At 39.4% G+C, this 22,258-nt stretch overlaps 1 protein-coding gene and 1 long non-coding RNA gene across 2 annotated transcripts; one reads left to right on the forward strand and one right to left on the reverse strand.

Annotated features, from left to right (window-relative positions):
- The first annotated feature begins 325 nt into the window (after positions 1-325).
- ptmab (prothymosin alpha b) lies at positions 326-4,193 on the forward strand. The gene is made up of 5 exons (XM_044368470.1): positions 326-494; positions 2,877-2,942; positions 3,042-3,126; positions 3,214-3,299; positions 3,413-4,193. The coding sequence occupies exons 1-5, from the start codon at positions 450-452 to the stop codon at positions 3,455-3,457; spliced, it is 327 nt and encodes a 108-aa protein (XP_044224405.1). The 5' UTR covers positions 326-449; the 3' UTR covers positions 3,458-4,193.
- A 2,216-nt stretch (positions 4,194-6,409) lies between these two features.
- On the reverse strand, positions 6,410-10,405 carry LOC122993979. Its single transcript, XR_006406477.1, has 3 exons — positions 10,302-10,405; positions 8,129-8,224; positions 6,410-6,492 (listed from the first exon to the last, which is right to left on the reverse strand). It is a non-coding gene; the product is annotated as an uncharacterized LOC122993979 (long non-coding RNA).
- Positions 10,406-22,258: the final 11,853 nt, after the last annotated feature.

Raw genomic sequence — 22,258 nt, forward strand, 5'->3', positions numbered from 1 at the left:
GACACTACGTCAACCGAAAGCTCGATCTGTTCGGTATATTTTGTGCGTAATTCGGTGCAAACTGACTTTTCTCGATTTCACGGAGTCGACAAGGCGCCAACGGCGGAGCTGTGGTCCGTTTAGTTCGGTTTAATCGGGGTAGATTGTTGTTTTTGTGGGCAGAAAGGACGGTTGCAGTGGCGGACAGGAGGGGGCGTGGTCTCCGGGTTTAGAAATTCGACCCATTGTTCCACTCCAACGCGCGAAGAGAACACCTCTGTGGAGCCGCGGGCCAATGAGCGCCCGCCGAGCTCTCTGAACCCCGCCCACAAGCCTATATTAAAGGTTCGGCCGTAAGCAGCGTTGGCCACTGGCACAATATCATTCTGATCGATCCGCTAACCGAGGAGAGGGATTTACTTTATTCAACCTTTCATTTCAGCCGTCCTTTATTTTATTGAACTAAAACAATGGCAGACACACAAGTTGACTCCGGCTCGGATATCTCTGCCAAGGTAAGCCGCCTTACTCCTCCACCGGAGCCGCCTCTGTCTCTCACTAAGCCCCTCAGCAGAATAAAGCTTTTCCAGCCTGTAACCTAGATTTTTAAAAAACCTTTCGTCGTCGCTTCGCGCTCATTCCGGCGAAGTGGGAGCCTGTTGGACGAACCGGAGGCGGATAAAGAGCGGAAAGAACCAGTGTTCACGTCTCTTTTTTTTTGAAAACTGCTGGAAAATGTCACTAAAATTAAGCGGGGGGTCTCAGCACCGCATCATGGAAACAGGCTGCGTTCATTGTCCGGAGAGTAACAGTCTGCGCGGGTTCTTTGTTTATACAAGCGGCTCGGTTCTCCTCCGCGAAACACGCACATCAAGTCCGAACACACAGCAGCCTCTCCAGCTCACACTTCACGGGTATTTGGGCTCATTCTCAGCGGCTCTTATCGCACAATTGACGCGCCTATTCGCACATTTATTCCACATCTCTGCAGGCTGCTTAACGCGAATTAATTCGAAGGTAAATCCCGCTTCCAGTGGAAGAGAAACGCTAATATCCCGGGTTGTCTTATTAATAGAGCGATAACGAGCTGCTGGAGCTGAGCAACGGAGTTAAACGGGATTTCTGAGGCTCCAGCTGGGTTTGTAGTGTGAAGTTGGTCCGTTTGAATGGAGCACAGACAGACAGACAGGCGGTGCGTAATTCACACCGATGTCAACTTTCGGGGCTCGCCACTTCCAGCCTTCTCATTATTTGTTTGTTTGTGGTCCCGTTTTTAAAAGGCACCGGCGGGCCTGCACCGTCCGACCCGGTTTGTTTACCGACACAGGAAGGTCGACGGCGGCTGCTTAATCAGCCTCCGTTTACCGGAGAGACTCTCTCACAGCGCGCCGCGGCTTCCGCTTTGCTTCAGTATTTTTGGAGCATGTTTGCAGGGCGCGTTTATGTCTCAGGGGAAAAGTTTTTCTTTCTCTTTTTTTTGTAATGCAGCCCACTTCTCTCTCCGTGTGTGTGTGTGTGTGTGTTAGTGTGTATGTGTGTGTGTGTGTGTGTGTGGCCGGGCTGTGGAGGTGTGATGTGACGGTGCTGGTTTTCCCCTCTTTGTGATCCGTCACCGGCTGGGCTTTCTTCCTCTAACCAGACCATCTTTGTGCTTTCTTAAATGTTAATTTCCGTCCAGTTGGACTTTGGATTAGATCGGGTAAAACTTTAATAGCCCCCGCGGGGGGAGTCGGTCTCCGCAGCAGCAGGGGAGAATAGGATCCAGCCTGTAGATAATAAAGGCAGCAGCGAGCCGCGGAGGTGAATAATTATGAGTGATTATAACAAATGAACATATGGAGAAGGTGGAGAGGGAAAAGTTGGGGGGCCTGGCATTAACGCGGATAATCCGGGGTGCCTGTTCAGACACTATTTATAGTTTGGAGCATTTTTACGCACAAGCGCCTTTTTACGCACAGCCAGTCGGTCTGTCGATGAGTGAGCGGAGCTCCGAGTTGAACTGAGGCTCATTTGTCTCCTGCCAAGGAGCCGCTGATGCTCCTAAACAGCTTAATGGATTTTAACCAATAAGATTATGTAAAGCAATTAATCAATAACAGTGTATGTGTTGGATGCGTGCAGCGCGGAAAAAATGGCTGTGAACGGACGATGTCGACAAATAGAGGAAACCGAGCGCTATTAATAGGCTCGGCGGGCGGTTTTCCGGTCAAAGTGGAGGAGAAAAAGCCCCTGAAGGTGTTTTTGGTGTTGTGTTTGCGGCTCCAGCCTCGCAGCGCTGCCTTATTTTCGCTTTTCTCGCCTGCCATGTGTCGTCTTCTATTGTCCTTTCCAGCCTCCGTTACAACAAGCGGCCAGCAGCAGCAGCGTGCGTCGCGCTCGCCGCCGCCGCCTCCTCCTCCTCCTCCCCCTCCTCTTTCCTCACCACCTCCTCCCCCCCCTCTCCTCCTCCTCCTCCTCCTCCTCCCCCCCTTGCTCCTGCGCCCTCCTGTGTTATTTTAAACGGAGCGGTGCATCCTGGGTATTGCAGTGCCTCTCCCGGGCGTGTCTCGTGACATATGGCGGCGACGGCAGCCCGCGGAAGACTACAATACCCAGAGTGCCCCAGGGGCCACATCAAAGTATCAGATTACAACACATTAGAGGGGATGGAGTGGGAGGAGGAGGACGAGGGGAGGATCTGCAGAGACCAGTATGGTGTTTAAATAAGAAGGCTTCATTCTGACAAGAGAGGGCTGAAAACTGCAGCTCCCAGCAAGCACTGGGGCTCCTCTAACTAGGCCATTAGGTAGAAGGGCAGGTAGCAGCACAAGTTTGAAAACATCAGCTGAAACATTATGAATATTTTTGAACTTTTAAAAGTTTTAGTTTCTAATGTTTTTTTTTTTTGTCTCCATCAGGACCTGAAAGAGAAGAAGCTGGTGGAGGAGAAGGAGAACGGCAAAGATGCTGCCACCAACGGAAAGGTAACAGCTGCCGGTTCCAGCTTCACTTAAAAAAAAACATTTAAAGTTTGTATCTGTACAGCTTCAGCGAGACACTTAAACTGGTTTTGTCGTTTCCAGGAGAACGATGAGAACGGCGAACCCGAAGTAGACGATGAAGAAGACGAAGAAGTGGACGAGGAGGATGAGGAAGATGATGGAGAAGGTGCCTGGGAGATTTTTATTTTTTTACTTTGATGTTGTTTCCCCCCAAAACCTACAAAAGTCTCACTCTGCTCTTTTCATCCCGCAGGCGACGAGGAAGACGAGGAGGACGACGAGGACGATATCGAGGGCGGCACAAAACGGGCAGCTGAGGACGACGACGACGACGACGAGGTGAGACGACGACTCTTAAAAAAAAAAAGCACCGAATCTGAGCGACCAATCAGGCCACAAGTCCGCCAGCCGACTAACCCTCCATCATCTTCTTCTTCTTCTTCTTCTTTCAGGACGACGTCGAAACCAAGAAGCAGAAAACCGACGACGATGATTGATGCGTTTCCCCCCCGCGCCATCCTGCTGAACCACTTCCTGATTCTTCACCTCTGACCGTTTTTATAAGTCACAGGTGGAGGGGCTGGAGGACTGATTTAAGATAAAAAAATAATAATAAAAAAAAAATCCAACATGGTCATTAGCAAGTAGAGTTCAACAACATCCACCACGTCCACACACACTCGATCTCCCCTCAAAACTGCGACAAATTTTCTAGAGGAACTTGCCACCACAGCGACGCAGAAATCCGGCTTCTCAACAACAACAACAACAACACGAAAGGAGAATTTGTTTGTATTTTTATTTACATTTTATATTTTTGTACATATTGTTAGGAGGGGGGGGTCAGTTTCTCTCTCGGCAGCGATCTCGTCAGACCAAATCGGTGCTTCTTTAACGAAAAGATTTTACTTGGTTGACCATGTTATGATATCTCAACAGATACTAGAAAAAAAAAACATGTTAAAAAAAAAAGCTAAAAAAACATTGAAAGACAACCTCTTCAGCCGTTGAACTCAGAGCATTCCAGTAAATTTAATGTATGTACTTTAGCTGTACCATAACTAGTTTGTTTGTATGGGAGGGTAAGGCCAAAGAAAAGAGCCTCTTTTCTTTTTCCTTTTTTTTTTCTTTTGTTTTTGTCAGCGACTTTTTTTGTTTTATGACGGCCTGTTTTGATGTATGTGCGAAGTTTGTTGTTTAACAATAAACCGGACTTTTATTTTGTGAGTTGTACTTTGTATCTCTGCTGGTTTTCTTCCTCTTCCTTCTTCCTCCTCTTCTCTCTCCCTCTCTCTGTCTGTCGGCGGTGACGGAGGATTGTCGGAGCCGTTCAGGTGGAGGTGAGCTCACAGGGCTTCTTTAAAAGAGGTTCAGGTTAGCACACAGGAAGTAACTAAGTACATTTACTCAAGTACTGAAATACAGGTTTAAAATACTTAGGAATTTCCATTTTTATTGAATTTGATACTTAACTACATTTATGAGTAAAATAATGTATTTTTTTTTATCGCTGTAGTTTCTTAAATTACAATTTTACAAAAACAATCTTATGAACTATAAAGCAAATTTAAAGATGAAACCCTCCTTGATGGGAGCTGTAGCTGAGAACAGAGTTATAATTAGAAATACTGCTAATGATAATAGTAATAATGAGGATAGTTAAATTAATAGAATGACTCACCAATGGTGGAAAGTAACTAAGTATATTTACTCAAGTACTGCACTTGAGTATACTTTTGAGGTACTTGATTATTTCTATTTTTATTTAAACTGTGCTGCATTTCAGAAGGATTATTGCACTTTTTACTCCACATTTACAATCACACTTATAAATCACAACACATTGTAAAGATTAAACTAGTGTTTGTAAAGCTCCTAATAGGACCTGTAGCTGTGAGTTATAATCAGTAGAACTACTACCAATGAGGACAGTTACATTAATGTTTCACAGAATCACTATTTAGTGTTTGTTTATCTTTACAAATGTTTTCATATGTGATACAGAATATCACCACTGATGAAAAGTAACTAAGTACACTTACTTGTACTTTACTTGAGTATTTCCATGTGATGCTACTTTCTACATTTCAGAGGGAAATATTGTACTTTCTACTCCACTACATTTATTTGACAGCTTTAGTTACTTTTCAGATGAAGATTTGACACAATGGATAATATAACAAGCTTTTAAAATACAACACATTGTTAAAGATGAAACCAGTGGTTTCCAACCTTTTTGTCTTTTGACGTCTTACAAAAAGCAGTGTGTAGTCGGGGTCACATTTCACATGTCTATGAGTTGTTAACAGCTCCACCAAATAGTGATTTTTCCCTCTAAACTTCTCACATGCTTTCATTTCAATAAATGTTCAAATGATCCAATATTTCAGCAAAAATCAAAGATTAGAGAAAAAGTCCAAAAAACTGAAAACAGATTTGTGTATCAGAACTTTTGTTTTTTCTTCTTTCCTCTCCCATTAATCATCTAATCATCTTACTTGTAATGGAGTATTTTATTTTGTAGTATTGGTACTTTTACTTTGGTAAAGTATCTGAGCACTTCTTCCAGCTCTGTTGGACAGCAGCCTGGTTTCCTGTCGGCGCAGCAACAGTTAAAAGTATCTCATAAACTTGGAGGTGAAACTTTATTGAAACAGAGTTTACACACACAGAGCTTTACAGGCGGGAGAGAAAAGACAGCAGCAAACGAGTAAAATACTAGATTCCCTCTTTAATGTCTTCTTTCACAGTAACATGCTGTGTATCCTCTTTGCAGCTCTTTATTATGGGAGTTTAGTAGTTGTATAGTTGAAATATATGAGTTTGTGCATCATTTTACACCACTGGAAGAAGTCATCAGATACATACAAGACAATATATTACAGTAAGTGGTTTTATCTGTTTTATTATAAAATCTTATCATTTTACAATGTTTCTACTTAAAGTTGCTGCTTTGTGTGAATCACTTAGTGTTTTGGGCTTGAAATGTGCTCTAAAAGTTAAGATTGTTATTACAAATACAACATAAAAGTGCACAAACATTATTACAGAAATGAAGTGAAAGTATTTAATTCAGAATCCCCCCCCCCCCCAAAAAATGTCTTCTTTCTCAGATTGTTTCATTTGAAGGATTTTTTAAGGTCTGAAGGGGTTAAAATATTCAATATTTCACAAGAAAATAAGTGAAATGACACAAAAAGACACATTTAGTGCAACAGAAGTACTTTATGTTTCTTTTATATTACTTTAATCAGAAATAATCTCTGCAGCTTGTATCTTTGACGTCCTGATCCCAAGTTAGGAAGCGTGAATTATTAGTATTAATGCATTCATCTGTAAGCAGCATTGAAAAGTTGTAGCTAAAGTCACTCAGTGACTCAGTGAGCTGTTTGCTGTCGGTACAGTTTCCACTGCTGAGTTTTTTTTTTTTTTTTCCTGTCAGTTCAGGACAAACATGACGGAGCCTGAACGAGAGGAGGAGGATCTGAACTGTGTTCGGTCATGTCGGCTGCAGCCTGCAGGGCCCGAAAAACTGACAGAGGAAGAAGTTCACACACAGAGGAATGTTAAACACACCGCAGGAGCCTCATTACACACACCGACACAGGATGATGGAAACCTGGAGACACGTTGGCTCTATTCAGAGAGTTACTGTACAGGTGTTTGTGTTGATGGGATACATTCAGGAAGTGGCTGCATGAATATTCTGTATTTTCTTATTTTTTCAAGGATTCATTTACATATATTTTTTTTATATTTATATAGTTATATATTATATATAGTTTTTTTTTTATAAGGTGGAGCATTTGTTTTTGATGGTTTTGAATGAGACCGGTCAACAAACAGGATTTTTTCACCCAAAAACACAAATTCACCAAAAAAACAGCAAATTTTATTATTTAAAATATGTTTTTAAAACATTTTTGGGAAAAAAAATAATAAAATGTGAAATTTTAAATTATACAATTTCTACAAAATTTGAAATTTCTCTATATTTTCCAATTTTTAAGTACTGTATTTACATTTTTTAACTATATATAGTTTATGTCATTTTATTTATATATTATTTTATTTATGTATTGTTTATATATTTAGAGTTGATATATATATATAATTGACTAATATATTATAAACTTTATATTATTTGAAGCTGGAGTACGAGACTTTTGTCTCCCCCCTCTGGCAGTGACAGTAGAGGGGGACGCTCCGCTGTGATTGGCTGACTCTGACACCCAGCAGCTCTGATGTGACTACAGTTCAGTACCACAGTCACACTGAAGACACATTAAACACTGGCTGAACTTTAAACGCTCAATAAAAGAGCTCAATTAAAATGAACAGTAAAACCAGCAAAGTCCAACAAGTCCAGCTGTCAGACAGGTCGATGTTACTGTAGTATTAATAATTCTGTTGTACTAATGATACTGTCTTAATAATGTTACTATAGTAATAATGTTACTGTGGTAATAATGTTACTATAGTAATAATGATACTGTGGTATTAATATTACTGTGGTAATAATGTTATTGTGTTAATAATGTTACTATAGTAATAATGATACTGTGGTAATAATATTAATTTTGTAATAATGATACTGTCTTAATAATGTTACTGTTGTAATAATGATATTATGTTAATAATGATACTGTGTTAATAATGTTACTGTGGTAATAATGTTATTGTTGTAATAATGATACTGTGGTAATAATGTTACTGTGGTAATAATGTTATTGTTGTAATAATGATACTGTGGTAATAATGTTACTGTGGTAATAATGTTATTGTTGTAATAATGATACTGTGTTAATAATGTTATTGTTGTAATAATGTTACTGTGTTAATAATGTTATTGTTGTAATAATGATATTGTGTTAATAATGTTATTGTTGTAATAATGATATTGTGTTAATAATGTTACTGTTGTAATAATGATATTGTGTTAATAATGTTACTGTTGTAATAATGATATTGTGTTAATAATGTTATTGTTGTTATAATGATACTGTGTTAATAATGTTATTGTTGTAATAATATTATTGTTGTAATAATGTTATTGTTGTAATAATGATATTGTGTTAATAATGTTATTGTTGTACTTGTCTGCGTCTCAGTCTGCTGCAGCTTAAGTCCATCAGATCTCTGAGTGGAAAACCTAAAATCCGACTTACCTCAGCAGGTGGTCTGGATCGGTGCGCAGCAGCTCCCTGCAGCTCTCACATGGTTCCTCCCAAAGCAGAGCAGCAGAGCTCAGGGACGGTCCATTACTGCGGGGAGTGGGGGGGGGTGAGGTTTAACAACAGGAAGAGTTAGTGAGGTTATTAATCCTGCAGTGTTTGCAGAGCAGAACTGAGTCGAGTTTCTTCCACTTTGGACTCTACAGCAGGTCATCAAGGTCAAAGCAGCTTTAACGATTATCTTCTCTTTAACATAACTTCTCACTGAGCTCCAGCAGCTTTTGTAATGGTCTAAAACTGTGGTTCCCAACCTGCAGGTCCCGACCCTGCAAAGGGTCACATGATAAATATAAGGGGGTCACAAGATGATTTAAAAGATTTTTAGTAAGCACACACTCATATTCTGCTAGCTCCCTCATCCCAGCATGTTTACAAAATGCGTCAGGAAAAGTGGGTGTGGTAACGGCTGTGGGGGGGCGTGGCTTCATGGCTACATAGTGTGTGATGCTGGAGGTAAGCGACTGACCACTGCTCAGTGCAGAGATGGTAGTCGGAACTAACCAGCCATGAGCAGCTGCTGTCACACTGCTGTTTATCATGTTAACGTTACCGTCGTTTATCTGTTAAGTCTGAATATATTATGGATGTGCAGAGGGCCCAGTATTTGTATTTGTATCTGTATTTGTTGAGGCAGCAAAATTGTATTTGTATTGAATAAAATTGAATTAAAGTGGTATGAAGCTTAAAAATCCTGTTTTGTTTTTATTACACATTTAATTTTAGAAAATTAAAGTGTTACAATAAGTGTTCATGAATAAACTACCTTATGAAGGAGGTCCCACACCGGGTCTCAAACTGGAGTCTTCCAGATCATAAACGACTGCGCTGACTACTGAGCTAAAACCATAGACTGTATAAAAACATGGACATAGTTACCGTGACGTCACCCGTTGGTTTCTGAAGAGCGGTTTTGAAGCTCAAAGTGAGCCGCTCCAGCTGTCGCCATCTTGGCAGTGCGTGACGCTGCCTAACTCCCAGCCAATCAAAAATGGGCAAAGAGGCGGGCCGAATGGCTGAAACAAGCCACCTAGAAGCTGGTGGACCTGTCACTCAAAGCAGCCATGTCCTTCATTATACATAACTTTACAACTTAATAAAATTTAAATGGGTGAGTTATAAAAAAATTCAGCCCCCGGTACAGTTGTCATGAAAGAGGAAATTATCTACAGAGACCAAAACCGTTGTTTGTACCAGGCTGTAAACATGTTTATTTCTGCTGTAAAGTTGGACATTTTAACATGGGGGTCTATGGGGATTGACTCGCTTTTGGAGCCTCAAGTGGTCGTTCAAGGAACTGCAGTTTTTGGCACTTCCGCATTGGCTTAATTTTTCAGCCCCGGAGGTTGCCGCTTGGCTAAAACTTTAGTCATCGCCTCATTGCAGACAGACCTCTACCTATTTATACACCCATAACAAAGAGACAGCACACCATGTAATATGTAGGGTAGAACTTCAAACGTGATTATTGCTTTGCACTTTTCATTTATTGCCTATTTTTTTACAGCCTAACTTTGTAGAAAGGAGAAAGGGAACAACAGGTTATGGAGAGTCCATTGGGAGCACCTCGCATGTATCAGTAGCTCAGTTTTATCTCTGGGGAACACCCCCAACTCCGGGAGTGATGTCCAAATCAGGAAATGTGCGTCATGTAGCAGGTGGATGTTTTTTTCTTTCTTTTAGAAAACAAATAATTTTTAGAATATTTGTATGAAACAAATATTCGTGAAAAAAACAAACAAAAAAAACACTACTTGTGCTTTGCCGAATAACATATTTGTATTCGGACACACCCCTAGAATATAGCACAGTTAGTGATCAGCGGCCTGTGTGTTGTGTTCACTGCATAGTCTGTATGTAAAGATGGACGTATCAAGGTGTTTTCAGATTACATTTTTACATTAAATAATACATGATAAGCTTATAAAATACAAAAATTAACTACTACTAACTCAGGTTATGCTAACCCATTGTTGCTAACTTTGGAGCTAACATCCCTCACTTTTCCAGCATTTGGGGAAACAACAGACATGACTTTTTAGCATTTATTAACTGACACACTGTAGTCTGTGCTGTACATTTACTGCCAGACTGACAACTTACTACTAACCTTTTCCTCTGCTCCGCTCGTATCCACCATCACTTCTCTGTCCCTCGCTCTTTCCCGCTCGCTACACAAACATACTCCTTAACGGAGCCGCGCGACCAGTGGTTTCCCAGGCAATGACAGAGGTTGACTCACGTACCGGGGCAGCACTGCACAGAGACTCCCAAACTATCGATATCAAATATTAAAAAAAAATATTTTTTGGCTTGGTGGGGGTTCTCGTTGTGTCATTATGGAGAAACACAGATTCAGTAAACGTTCAGTAAACGTTGAATACAGTTAGACCCAGCAGTCTCCATCAGGTTGGGCGAGTTGTGAAAACAACGGGGGTGTTTTGAATACACCCCCGTTGTTTTCACCGGTGATTTGTTAGTCTGTCCCTCCCACCACAGGAAATAATGGATTAATCCTGGAAAGCTGTTGATGTGGCACTTTTCTCCTTATGAAAATAACACGACCAGTCGACCAGTCGACCAGCAGACTACAGCCCTACTATCAGGCATCTCCAAGGTGTCCAGCTGACCACTTGTGTTCACACTTCATTACTGCCTACGTCACTTCCACTAGAAGGTCAAAGGGCCTTTAAGAGCAGAGTTATTACGTCTGTCTGCCACCAGACAAGAGCTGTTCCAACTGTTGAGATTGACAGGACAAAGTCATTTCACGTTGGTGCTCTGTCACCAAAACAACCACCGCATCCTGCATTAATGACGTATTTTCCTGTTACGTCTTTGTCGGGGACGCATCAGTGTTTACACTACAAAAGATACGTGGTCAAATGTGTCCCAGACCACCTCAGTAAGTGGTTTGAGTGATCGGATCACAATGTGTCTCGGTGGTTGTTTACACCTGTATTTAGAGCTGTCCACTTGTGATCCAATCACCCAAGATGCATTTTAAAACCGAGTGTGAACAGCGTCTGACTCACAGCTCTGCCAACGCACATTAATATGATAAGAGAAAAGTCAGGGCACATTTTGAAACATACACGTCATAAAAGAAAGTGGTCTCAGTGGGTGAATGTTGGGATGCACTCGACAGACGATGGTACCCCTGAGGAAAAAAAGAAAAAGCACAAACCTTCACACGTAAATCTCTTATTAGTTACTGAGCTTGTTCATGACATGATGTTAAAAAACTGACTGGTTTTGACCTTTGAGCAGGTCTTCATCAAGGCTGAACTGCAGAGAGTCTTAACATTAACCAGGATGAAACAAACACAGTACATTTCAGGCAGCAGTCACTTTTAATCCTGGTTTAACAGTAACAGCTGTCATACGTATAACGACCAGTATGAATATTTAGGTGTTATTGTGGATGAGCATCTCATTTTTTAAAGGATCATGTTTTGTATGTGTATTGTGCGTGACGTGTTTTTATAGTTTATGGGAAAAAACGCAGGTCTACAGCACAGAGGAATAAGATAAATCAAGCTCTGGATACACACACAATACTTGTTAGATCAATTATAAGGAGGGGTATTAGTGTTTTAGTGAATTTAGCAGGTGCTGGGATCAGTAGTGAGAAAAGTCAAACTATATAAAGATCTGTTTGTACTTTTACATAATTGTATAAATCTTGTGTGTTTCCTGTTTCAGATGGTGCGTCTGGCGTTTGAGGGTTCTGTCAACATGTGAATCGTAACACTGTACATTAAAGAGCCATTCAGTCGTGTTTCATAAACTTGCACCAGTTTACAAGCCATTACATATGATTGGCTCCAAACTAGCTGTGATGTCATAAATCCTGCAGGTACGTCCAGGTGTTAAAGTGAGATTAAAGGTGAGCTCAGAGAAACAAACTCTGCACAAACATCATTCTGTACAGAGAAGAGAGCAACATCCAGCTGAAGGAACAAGAAGAACAACGTGTTTCTGGATGGAGGGGGACTTAAGTGTGTTTATTCTGTTTTTTTATTAGATTATTTTTTTTGTCATTTTTGCCTTTATTGGACAGCGGGCAGCCAAGAGGCAGAAAGGAAACAAGGGGAGAGAGAGAGATGGGTGTGACAAAGGGTAACCCTGGCCGGGGACGATGCAGTTATGTGGAACATACAGTAACCATTCAGCCAGCGGGACGCTACTAGATGTGTAACACAGGTCTCACATGAAAAAGTGATCATGATCTCAATCAGACAATGAAACAATGTTGAAAGGACACATGTCATGCTGTTATATCCTGTTCTGATGTTGGATGTTAAACATGGTCAAAGTTCTAAAACTTGAGGTGAACGTATGTAAAAATGCTGCCTGCAAGTCAAACCTGTTCTCTCGCTTGATTTGCAAGGTTACCTCTACTTCCTCCTCAGACCGACATCAGATGATTCGTACGTGCCCACAAATGCCCATCCGTGCCGTAGTCAATGTTGCTAAGGTGGTTGCTAAGTTGGTTGCTAAGGTGTTTCCATGTGTCGTTCACGTTGTCCAACATGTACGGATGGATTTGATAAGTTGACATTTGGAGTAAAGAAGGAAAAAAAGAAGTGAAATCCTGCTACTATAGTTTGTTTACGTAGCCTCCGAAGCCAGAGGAAGCTTCCTGAAAGCTGACCAATCAGAACAGAGTGGGCTCATCAGGAGGCGGGGCTTAAAGAGACAGGAGCTAAAACAACCTGTTTCAGACAGAGGCTGAACTGAGGGGCTGCATAAAGGACCAGTAGAAGATAAATAAGCAGTTTTTAACTGGGAATCATGAAGAGATATTCCAGTAGAGCCCGAGAATATAAATATAGAGCTGGAAATGTGCAGAATACGTGACCTTTAAATAAAGAATTAAATAGATAAATAAAAACAAATCTTATTATAGAGCTGGTGATGAAGATGCTGTGTGCAGATGCAGTAGACTCTCGGGTGAGTTGACACAGAGATGAGTCCTGACATGACATCAGACTAGAGCCGCAGGGAGAAGAAATCCAAACACGGCAGATTTATAATATGTAACAATCATCTCCTCTGTCCTGATTGGCTCTGCTCACCCGGAGAGTGACGTCAATCCGTCCAATCAGGTGAGCGTGTGGAGTTTGAACTGGAGAGCCGCCACTCTGCAGGTTTACCTCATCTGAGCGTCAGGTGATGCTGCTGTCAGTCAGTCTGAGAGCTGTTTCATCACGTTTATACGTTCATTAAATGAACAGAACAACTTAACTGATGATTAACTGATGGACAGAAAATTAATCACCAACTATTTAGATGAATGATTCATTGTTTTGAGCCATTTGAGTCAAGAACAAAATGCTAAAATTCTCTGGTTCCAGCTTTTTAAATGTGAATATTTTCTGGTTTCTTCAGTCCTTTAGCTTAGTAGATCCCTTCATAATGCACTTACAATGGGAATCCACAGTCTTCCTTCTGTGCAAAAATGTATTTAAAAGTTTATCTGAAGCTAATATGGAGCTTCAGCGTCCAAATGAGTCAAATCAAGTAGATATCTATCAATGTAATGTTAAAAAGAATTGAATCATTTTACAGCACAGGAGGCTCCACCATCACGCCGATCCATCCCAAATATCAGTTTTATTGTCTTGCACAAGACCAGCCCTTAAACAGGTCAGGACTTGACTGCAGACAGTTCAGGGACACAACGTTAGTTCAAATGTCACAAATGCAAACGTCAGGATCAGATTAGTAAGTGTTGCTCTTGTGTTGGATTTTGACTCTTTTATGATTCTGTGCATTTATCCTTTAATACAGGCGCTTCACTTTTCCTTTTCTTTAAAGCTCTGACTCTTTACATTGGTGGCAGTGGAGGAGGATGTACAAGTAGCAGTTAATAGAGAACTGAAAGGAAAGTTTTAAAAAAAAACCTCATTAAAGATGACTTTGACATTTGTAAAAAGTCAAATGACTAAAACTCCAGCTTCATAACGTTCAGAATTCAAATCAACAGTTTCTTTCAGAGATGACAGTAATTATACTGACTGTTGACTCTATTAGTCATCATAGTGTTAGTAATTGTTATCGTAACGTTTCATGTTCTCCACCTGTTTATCCTGTTCAGGTATGTGGAGGGTGGAGCCTCTGAAATCCAGTCCAGCAGTGACAGTACTACAATACTGGTGCTACAACAATGCAGGAGTTAAAGTATTTTAAAAAAAATCAGCTTTGCAAATGTTTTATGAGGAAGACACAACCATATCTCCTAGAAATTACATTTATATACGTGTAAGTGATGGAGGCCAAAATCCACAGTGTGTCCACACAGTCATTTAAAAGTCTGTGTGAAGCTTCTATTCAGCTTCAGCAGTCTGAGTTAGTCATATCAAGTGGATATCTGACACATTTACAGTCTTTTTAGCATAAAATTCCCTCTTTGTGTTTCCTCGGACAGTGTTTCCCTGTTGAGCTGCAGGTGGAAGTATAGTAACAAAAAGAGGAACTTTGGCACTAAAAAAGACTGTAACGTTGAAAGATATCTACTTGATTTGACTCATTTGGACGCTGAAGCTTCATATTAGCTTCAGATAAACTTGTAAATTAATTGTAAGGTCATTATGAAGGGATCTTCTAATGGTCAGTATGAACAGGAGGAATGATTACAGCAAGAAAAACAGGTTTCACTGTTCATTTGGGCTCCTGACTGATGGTTTAAGACAGACTTGAAAAATTAGGAACCTCTCCTTTAATCCGAAAAGTAACTAAAGCAGAAAAATACTAATGTTCATTAATATGTTGTGTTCCTATCAAATAAACAAATAAATAAAAATAAATGAAGTGCAGTAAAATTGTTCTTCAGTGGAAGTATAAATAAGTAGTATAAAATGGAAATACTACGTAAAGTACCTGAAAAACTGTACATAAGTACAGTACTTGAGTTACTTTTCTACCATTAACCAACACAAAGCATCATCACTGGTCTGCTCGTTGTTCTGCAGACAGTGAATCAATCTGAGGTCTCAGCTGCTTAAACTCTCCTCTGGTGCTTCGTCGCCCCCATGTGTTCAAACTCAGAGTTGCATTTTATTTCTTCTCTGTAGACTTTTTTTTTTTTTTTTTTTTTTAAATCCTCACATTTTCTGTTTTTTAGGGGAATTTTTAGGTGATTACAGATCTGGAAGCTGATCAGTCGTCTAGATGTGCAGATTTTTATAATCTGTCACAGTTTAGATGAGATCTGTGTGACTCAAAACATGTTGCTTGTTATACCTGCTAATAATCAAAATCACACTAAGATATAATTCCATAAGACTCCATAAGAGCTGCTACACTGCTTATATGGTTTAAGATACTTTCTCTGCACAAACACTGAAATGTGGAATATTCTCCCTCCTTCTTACAATTCATATATTTACATCCTCTGAATTAAAACATCTCAATAACCAACATTATTGTCCCCTTTATATTCTGTGTGAACTGTCTGTATACATGTAAAACGTGTTGACTCTTGCTGTTTTTTGTATTCTGTATTGGTTTATTGAGGACTCCATCTTAAAGAAAGGTGTTTTTTTTTTTTTTATCCCAGATACTTATCTATTTATATTTATTGTTTATTTAGCAGGGATAGTGTACAATACATATATTGCACCAGATATAGCTAAAAGCTATCTGTAGTTCCTGGGTGGAGGTCACCAGTGATGCAAAGGTTACAAAAGATAATAGATCAGTTATAATAAATCATAAACTTACACTTTGTAAAATAAATAAATAAGCTATACGCAAACTAAGAACCAAACAAAAAATAACAGCTACCCCAAAACAACCATCAGAGGACTAATACTAGACTCCCAGTATGGAGGACACCACCAGTACCATTGAAAACAGACGGTGCTGGTCTCGTAGCTCAGTGACGACAGATCTGAGTGTTTTCATACTAAGTTTATAATGTTTAAAGGTTTTTTTTTTCACCCTCTGATACTCAGTTGTAAAGAGTTTCACATCTCAGCTGCTTTAACTGAGAAGCAAATGTTGCAGACTGAAATGTAACACAACAGTCCCCTCTAGTGGAAGCTCTGGTTAACCTTTATCACCACTACACACTGTTACTGACTGTGTATTAGATGGTGATGCTAGATTGTTAATAATCTTATATAATAAACCAATATTTTGCCATAAACAGAAAATGCTCAAATGTCAACAGATTATACTTTTTAATTATCTTGCAATAACGATAAGAGTTGTGTTTTTTTATCTATGATTTTTATACAGACTCTGAAGTGTTTGCATTGATGGATTATTTGTCTGAGACCAGGTTGTAATACAGTATGAAACATGTGACGGTATCACTGCGTCCATGTACAGTTTTGCTGCATCTGAACTCATTTGATTTCTTATAAATCTAAAATGAGCAAGTCTTTAACCTTTCTATCATTTTATTTTATCACATTGTATTTTTTTTTTTTACTGTATTTATGTGGCCATCCTCTTCATCACATTCTTCATATATATTATAAATACATTAAAATCTCGTCATCCTGTTTGTCCATGTTGTTTTTCTGTTATTTGTCTTTCTTGTTGTTCTGTCCGTCCTGGAATAAAGGGTCTGAGGACAGAGGATGTTGTATTAATGTACAGACTGTGAAGCCCCCTGAGGCTAATTTGTAATATTGGGCTGTATGAATAAGATTGACTTGACGTGATTTGATGTGTATCTTATTTTTATTCGTTTATTTATTTATTGGCATAGTATAACATAACAAAAGAGATAAAAGCATAAGATCAGTTTTGATGAGATGTGCTGCTGCAGTGCATCTGTGTGTGTGTGGTGACTGTTTGCTAACATTAAACAGCCACTGAGGAGCTGCTGCTGTCAGATTTGTTGTGACTTGTCCTTCCAACAAATGTCCAGATTTGTAGATGGTCAAAGTTCAGATTTATTGTGTGATTGTTGGTAGCACTTTACATTAAAGCTCAGTAATAACAAGTTAATTGTTAGGTGTAATAATTTGATAGTAAAGAGGTGATAATAATGTAATATAATGGAAATTAACAAGTAGACTGACTGAGGGCAAAAATACTGGGTGGAAATAATTAGAGAATTGAATAAAACCTGCATTACAGAACCAATCCAAAGTCTTCAGGGCGACCCTTCATATTGTGGTGATGAGATGCAGGCAGTTCACTATGGAGGAGGAAGGGAGTGAGAGCATCATTTCCAGTAAGGTGTCTCCTTGACAAAATGTAAGGGGCGTAGGTTTGCAACTAACATGCATTTAGAAATCCACAGGCTTCGGTAGGTGGAGATCTCTGATTTTCTGGTATCACGAGACTAATTAACGAGCACTATCTTTGTTATAATATTAGACTTACATTCTGTAACAAAGAGGTAATTATGTGGAAACACATCTAAAGACAACAATGAGGCAGAACTATTTAGTAATAGTCAGTAAAATGAAGGTGGGACACAGTCAAAAACACAAATTAGCAACACCTGAAAATGATCAACTTCAACTTAATTAAATGCATCTGTCAGTTTACACAAACCAAGGAAGCGCCACCTGGTGGTCAGAGGTGTGCATAAAAATAACATAAACATATACAACTGAAAATGGCTCCTACAGGCTGTAATGGTTCCTTGAATTTGACTCATAATATGTTCCACAACAGGTGATTATACTGTTAAACTGACTATCTGTCAAAATCAAACTTAGTTCAAGTTGAGATAGTTTTGGAAAATCAAACCTGTGTTTGTGTTGTTTGTATTTATTGCTGTTCTTGGCCGGGTCTCTGTTGTAAAAGAGATTTTTATCTGGTTAAATAAAGAGTAGACCAATCAGATACCTGTTAGCACACCTATATGTTTATGTGGTTTGGGAAAGTATGTTTATATATATAAATGCAATGAGGAAGATTAATGAGTTATGACAGAGACAAGAGAGAAAAAGACAGAAGGGAGAAAGAATAAGAAATAAATAAGTAATAATAATAAATAATAAGAAAACAGTAACAATGGGAGTTGGAGATGATCTGGGTCTTGTGAGGCAGGAGTATAATCATGGTATAAATATTGTTGTGGTCATTAGTATTTATGTATTTTAAATGATGAAGTCAGTTGTTAAGTATCCTGCATTGTATTGTTTTTGAACGCTATGCTGTGAAGCCAAAGATAATTTTTCACAACTGCCCCTAACCTCAGATCAGATCAGATAATTCTTTATCAGCACAAATATAAACCGACCACATATAGCAGGTACAGAGAGGATCAATGAGCAGGAATAAAAATATTTTAAAAAAGGAGGAAATTACACTTAAATCCAAGTATTATGAAAACTACAGAATATGCAGATACAAAAAATAATCAGTAAGTACACAGTACTTAATCTATTTATTTTGTATATTATTTTATTTGGATTGTTATGTTAATTGCTTGTATTATATTTTATTATTGTCTTTTTCAATTGACTCTTTTGCTTTTTAATTTCTTTGATGTGCTTTAATCTCCAAATTCATATTTACCATCCTTTATGTTTGTCAATCACTTGTAAAGCTCTTTGCATTTGTTTTGTATGGACGGTGCCATATGAATAAAATTTGATTGATTGATTGATTGATTGATTGACAAGTACCCCAAAAGATAGGTAATCATACAATTTTATAATAAAAATATTAGATGAGTAAAATATATATTTTAAGAGTTAGAAAATATTGTACAGTAACTAACTTATAATGTAAAAAAAAAAACACTTAAGGAAATCACTTGAAAATGAAAGGATAAATAAAATACATGAAATGAACTTTAATTTTAAAAACAAAAAGCACACACCTGCAGAAGGACCCTAACCCCCCCCCTACCCAAACACACACACACACACACACACACACACACACACACACACACACACATCGTCTGGTCCCCACCCACTTTCATTGTGTCACTTTCACACCCACTCCCTATAGAAATACCACACACACACACACACACGCTCCCTCCTGACTCCACACCATCAGGGGGTCTATACATCGCCCCGGCAACCAGGGGCTCGCCTAGCAACAGCTGGTGTGTTAAAGCAGTATGAACCCCCACTTTACACACACGTTTGTCTTTGCACACAACACGTGACGGCTGCATCCCTGAATAATGCCGACCGAGTGGAGGAAAGTAATTAAATGCATTTACTGAAGTAAGTACAGTTTTGAGGTACTTGTACTTTACTTGAGTATTTCCATGTGATGCTACTTTCTACATGTCAGAGGGAAATATTGTACTTTCTACTCCACTACATTTATTTGACAGCTTTAGTTACTTTTCAGATGAAGATTTGACACAATGGATAATATAACAAGCTTTTAAAATACAACACATTGTTAAAGATGAAACCAGTGGTTTCCAACCTTTTTGTCTTTTGACGTCTTACAAAAAGCAGTGTGTAGTCGGGGTCACATTTCACATGTCTATGAGTTGTTAACAGCTCCACCAAATAGTGATTTTTCCCTCTAAACTTCTCACATGCTTTCATTTCAATAAATGTTCAAATGATCCAATATTTCAGCAAAAATCAAAGATTAGAGAAAAAGTCCAAAAACTGAAAACAGATTTGTGTATCAGAACTTTGTTTTTGTCTTCTTTCCTCTCCCATTAATCACCTCACCACCCCTCAGATTTATCTGCTGACCCTTTGGAGGGGCCCCGACCCCTAGGTTGGGAACCAGTGGACTAAACTAGCTAACTGTATATAAAGTAGTGTAAACTAGCTCCACCTCCAGCAGCTACAACAGTAACATGCTGCTCTAACACTGATGCTTCACTATTAATAATCTAATGATGTCATATATAATAATATATCAGTCAGAGGGACCAAACCACTACTTTTACTGCAATACTTTAACTACATCAAGCTCATAATACTTATGTACTTTTACTGCAATACTTTAACTACATCAAGCTCATAATACTTATGTACTTTTACTGCAGTAAAGGATCTGAGTACGTCTTCCACCACTGTACCAACCCAAACATTAAACTAAACCCTAAAACCAAAGTAAAGAAGTAAACGGTCCTCACACAGCAGAAATGTCCTCACTATAAGGGTTTGAAATCAAACTGGTCCTCAGAAAGATATATGTACAAGTACGCACACACACACACACACACACACAGAGGGAGTGTGTTTCATTAGTAGTTCCACCCTCAGCCTTTGGTGTGACGTAACAGCATACGTCACACGGAGGCCACTTGGACAGCAGAGGGAAAGTGGGCGGGGGAGGAGCGGAGGATTTAAATAGAATACACTTACCCTTGTAGTCAGATGATGGATCGTCAGCCAGTGATGTGTGCAGTGCTTTATTGTGCCTTGCAGGTACTTCACAATAACTACCGATGCCTTTGAGTGATTGTATTACGTCAGCATTTGGTAAGTAGGCTTGCAATTTCAGAAATGTCTCTTGTGAGATCAGAGAAGCAGCATAAATTCTATAGTCTACGATACAATATTGGAAATAACTAGTTAGACTGGTAAAAACTACATAGCATACAGCCTAACTGGGTTACAGTATTTCAAGTATATTAATTGCAATGAGTTGGATTGTGATTGCCCCATTGCAATAAAATGGGGGGTCTGTGGGTTCTCCCCCAGGAAAAAAATTGCAATTTGAATCTCATTTCCTGCATTTCTACATACATTCAGGGACTAAGGTAACCAATACAAAATCTGGGAAATAATTAAGTCGGTCATTATGCTAAATTCTGCCAGAATAGTACATCAACAGGTCTAGACAGAAAATATGATTATCCTGGACTAAATTACCGAATCGCCTTCTAATCAACGGAAGAGGAAGCGCTGCATCCAGTTCCCCAAGCCTCATGAAGATGCCTTTAAAACCTGTGTGGGTGCAATTGATGGGTACCACATTAGAGTCAAGGCACCTGCAGGTCTTGTCTACAAAGACTATCTGAACAGGAAGCTGTTTCATTCCATCCAGCTCCAGGCCGTCTGTGACAGTAGTGGTACGTTTTTAGATGCTTTCGCACAGGTTACCCGGAATCAGTCCACAACACAGGAGTGTTCAAAAACATCCTCCTCCTCACAGATCTGTCGTACCCTCCAGCAGGTTACTTCCTTGTAGAGGATGGTGGGTACCCCTGCATGGAGGAGCCAGTCTGCATCCTAACATCCTACAGGGAACCACTGCACGGCAGAGTCCAGGAGGGCTATTATTTTCATCATGTCAAGGCCCACTATATGGCCCACTAGAGGGGGCCTTTGGCATGATGAAAACAAGGTGGTACAGCATTTCCTTCAGGACCCTGCATTCGTACCTGCAATAATAACCTGCTGTGCGGCCCTCCATAACATCTGCCGGGGAGTTGAGGACATTTAGGAGGCTGTGCAGGAGGGACAACGAGGATCAAGCCCCTTGTGCTGTTGAGGTCAGTGGTGCGAGGTCTTGGGATCAAACTGTTTTTTTAACCACTGATAGTTTGACTTTTTCATCTCTCCAATCAAGAGTAACATGCCTTCCAGCTCTCTTATAGGTCAGTGGTGCAGCAAGGAGAAACTGGCAGGCTGCATCTCTGCACCAGACCAGCAGCTGCTGGACTATGATTATTAATAATTGGACACACGTGTAAATAGTTTCAATGTTTCTTTTATTTCTTTCATGTCTTATTTTTTTAGGGGTTCATCTCAAAATATTTGGACAAAGGCAAAAGAAAAGTCTGTATGTAACAGATGAGGTAAGGGGGTGAAGAAGAAGGGTTGGTTTCCAGCCTTTTATTTGCTCCTGCAGAAGACAATGTAACACTTAATAATTTGCCTTCTGGTCTCTCCTGCACATCTGCTCCCTCAGCAATGCAAACCCACACTGTCAGATTTCATTACAGTACATAAAAATTTAATTGGGCATTACAGTATCTACACAGATCAACACAATATTCCTAATATAGGGAAATTTTTAACCAAGAGCCACTAAAATTGACAGGAAACTCTTCTCTTTTTCTTTTCTTTGTCCTAAATTATCACAACAAAACTTTCTCCTCTTCAAAACTTAAATTTGAACCATAAAAAAACAACATACAAAAGGAAAACAGTG

The sequence above is a fragment of the Thunnus albacares genome, chromosome 12 (assembly GCF_914725855.1).
Source record: "Thunnus albacares chromosome 12, fThuAlb1.1, whole genome shotgun sequence".
Classification (NCBI taxonomy): domain Eukaryota; kingdom Metazoa; phylum Chordata; class Actinopteri; order Scombriformes; family Scombridae; genus Thunnus; species Thunnus albacares.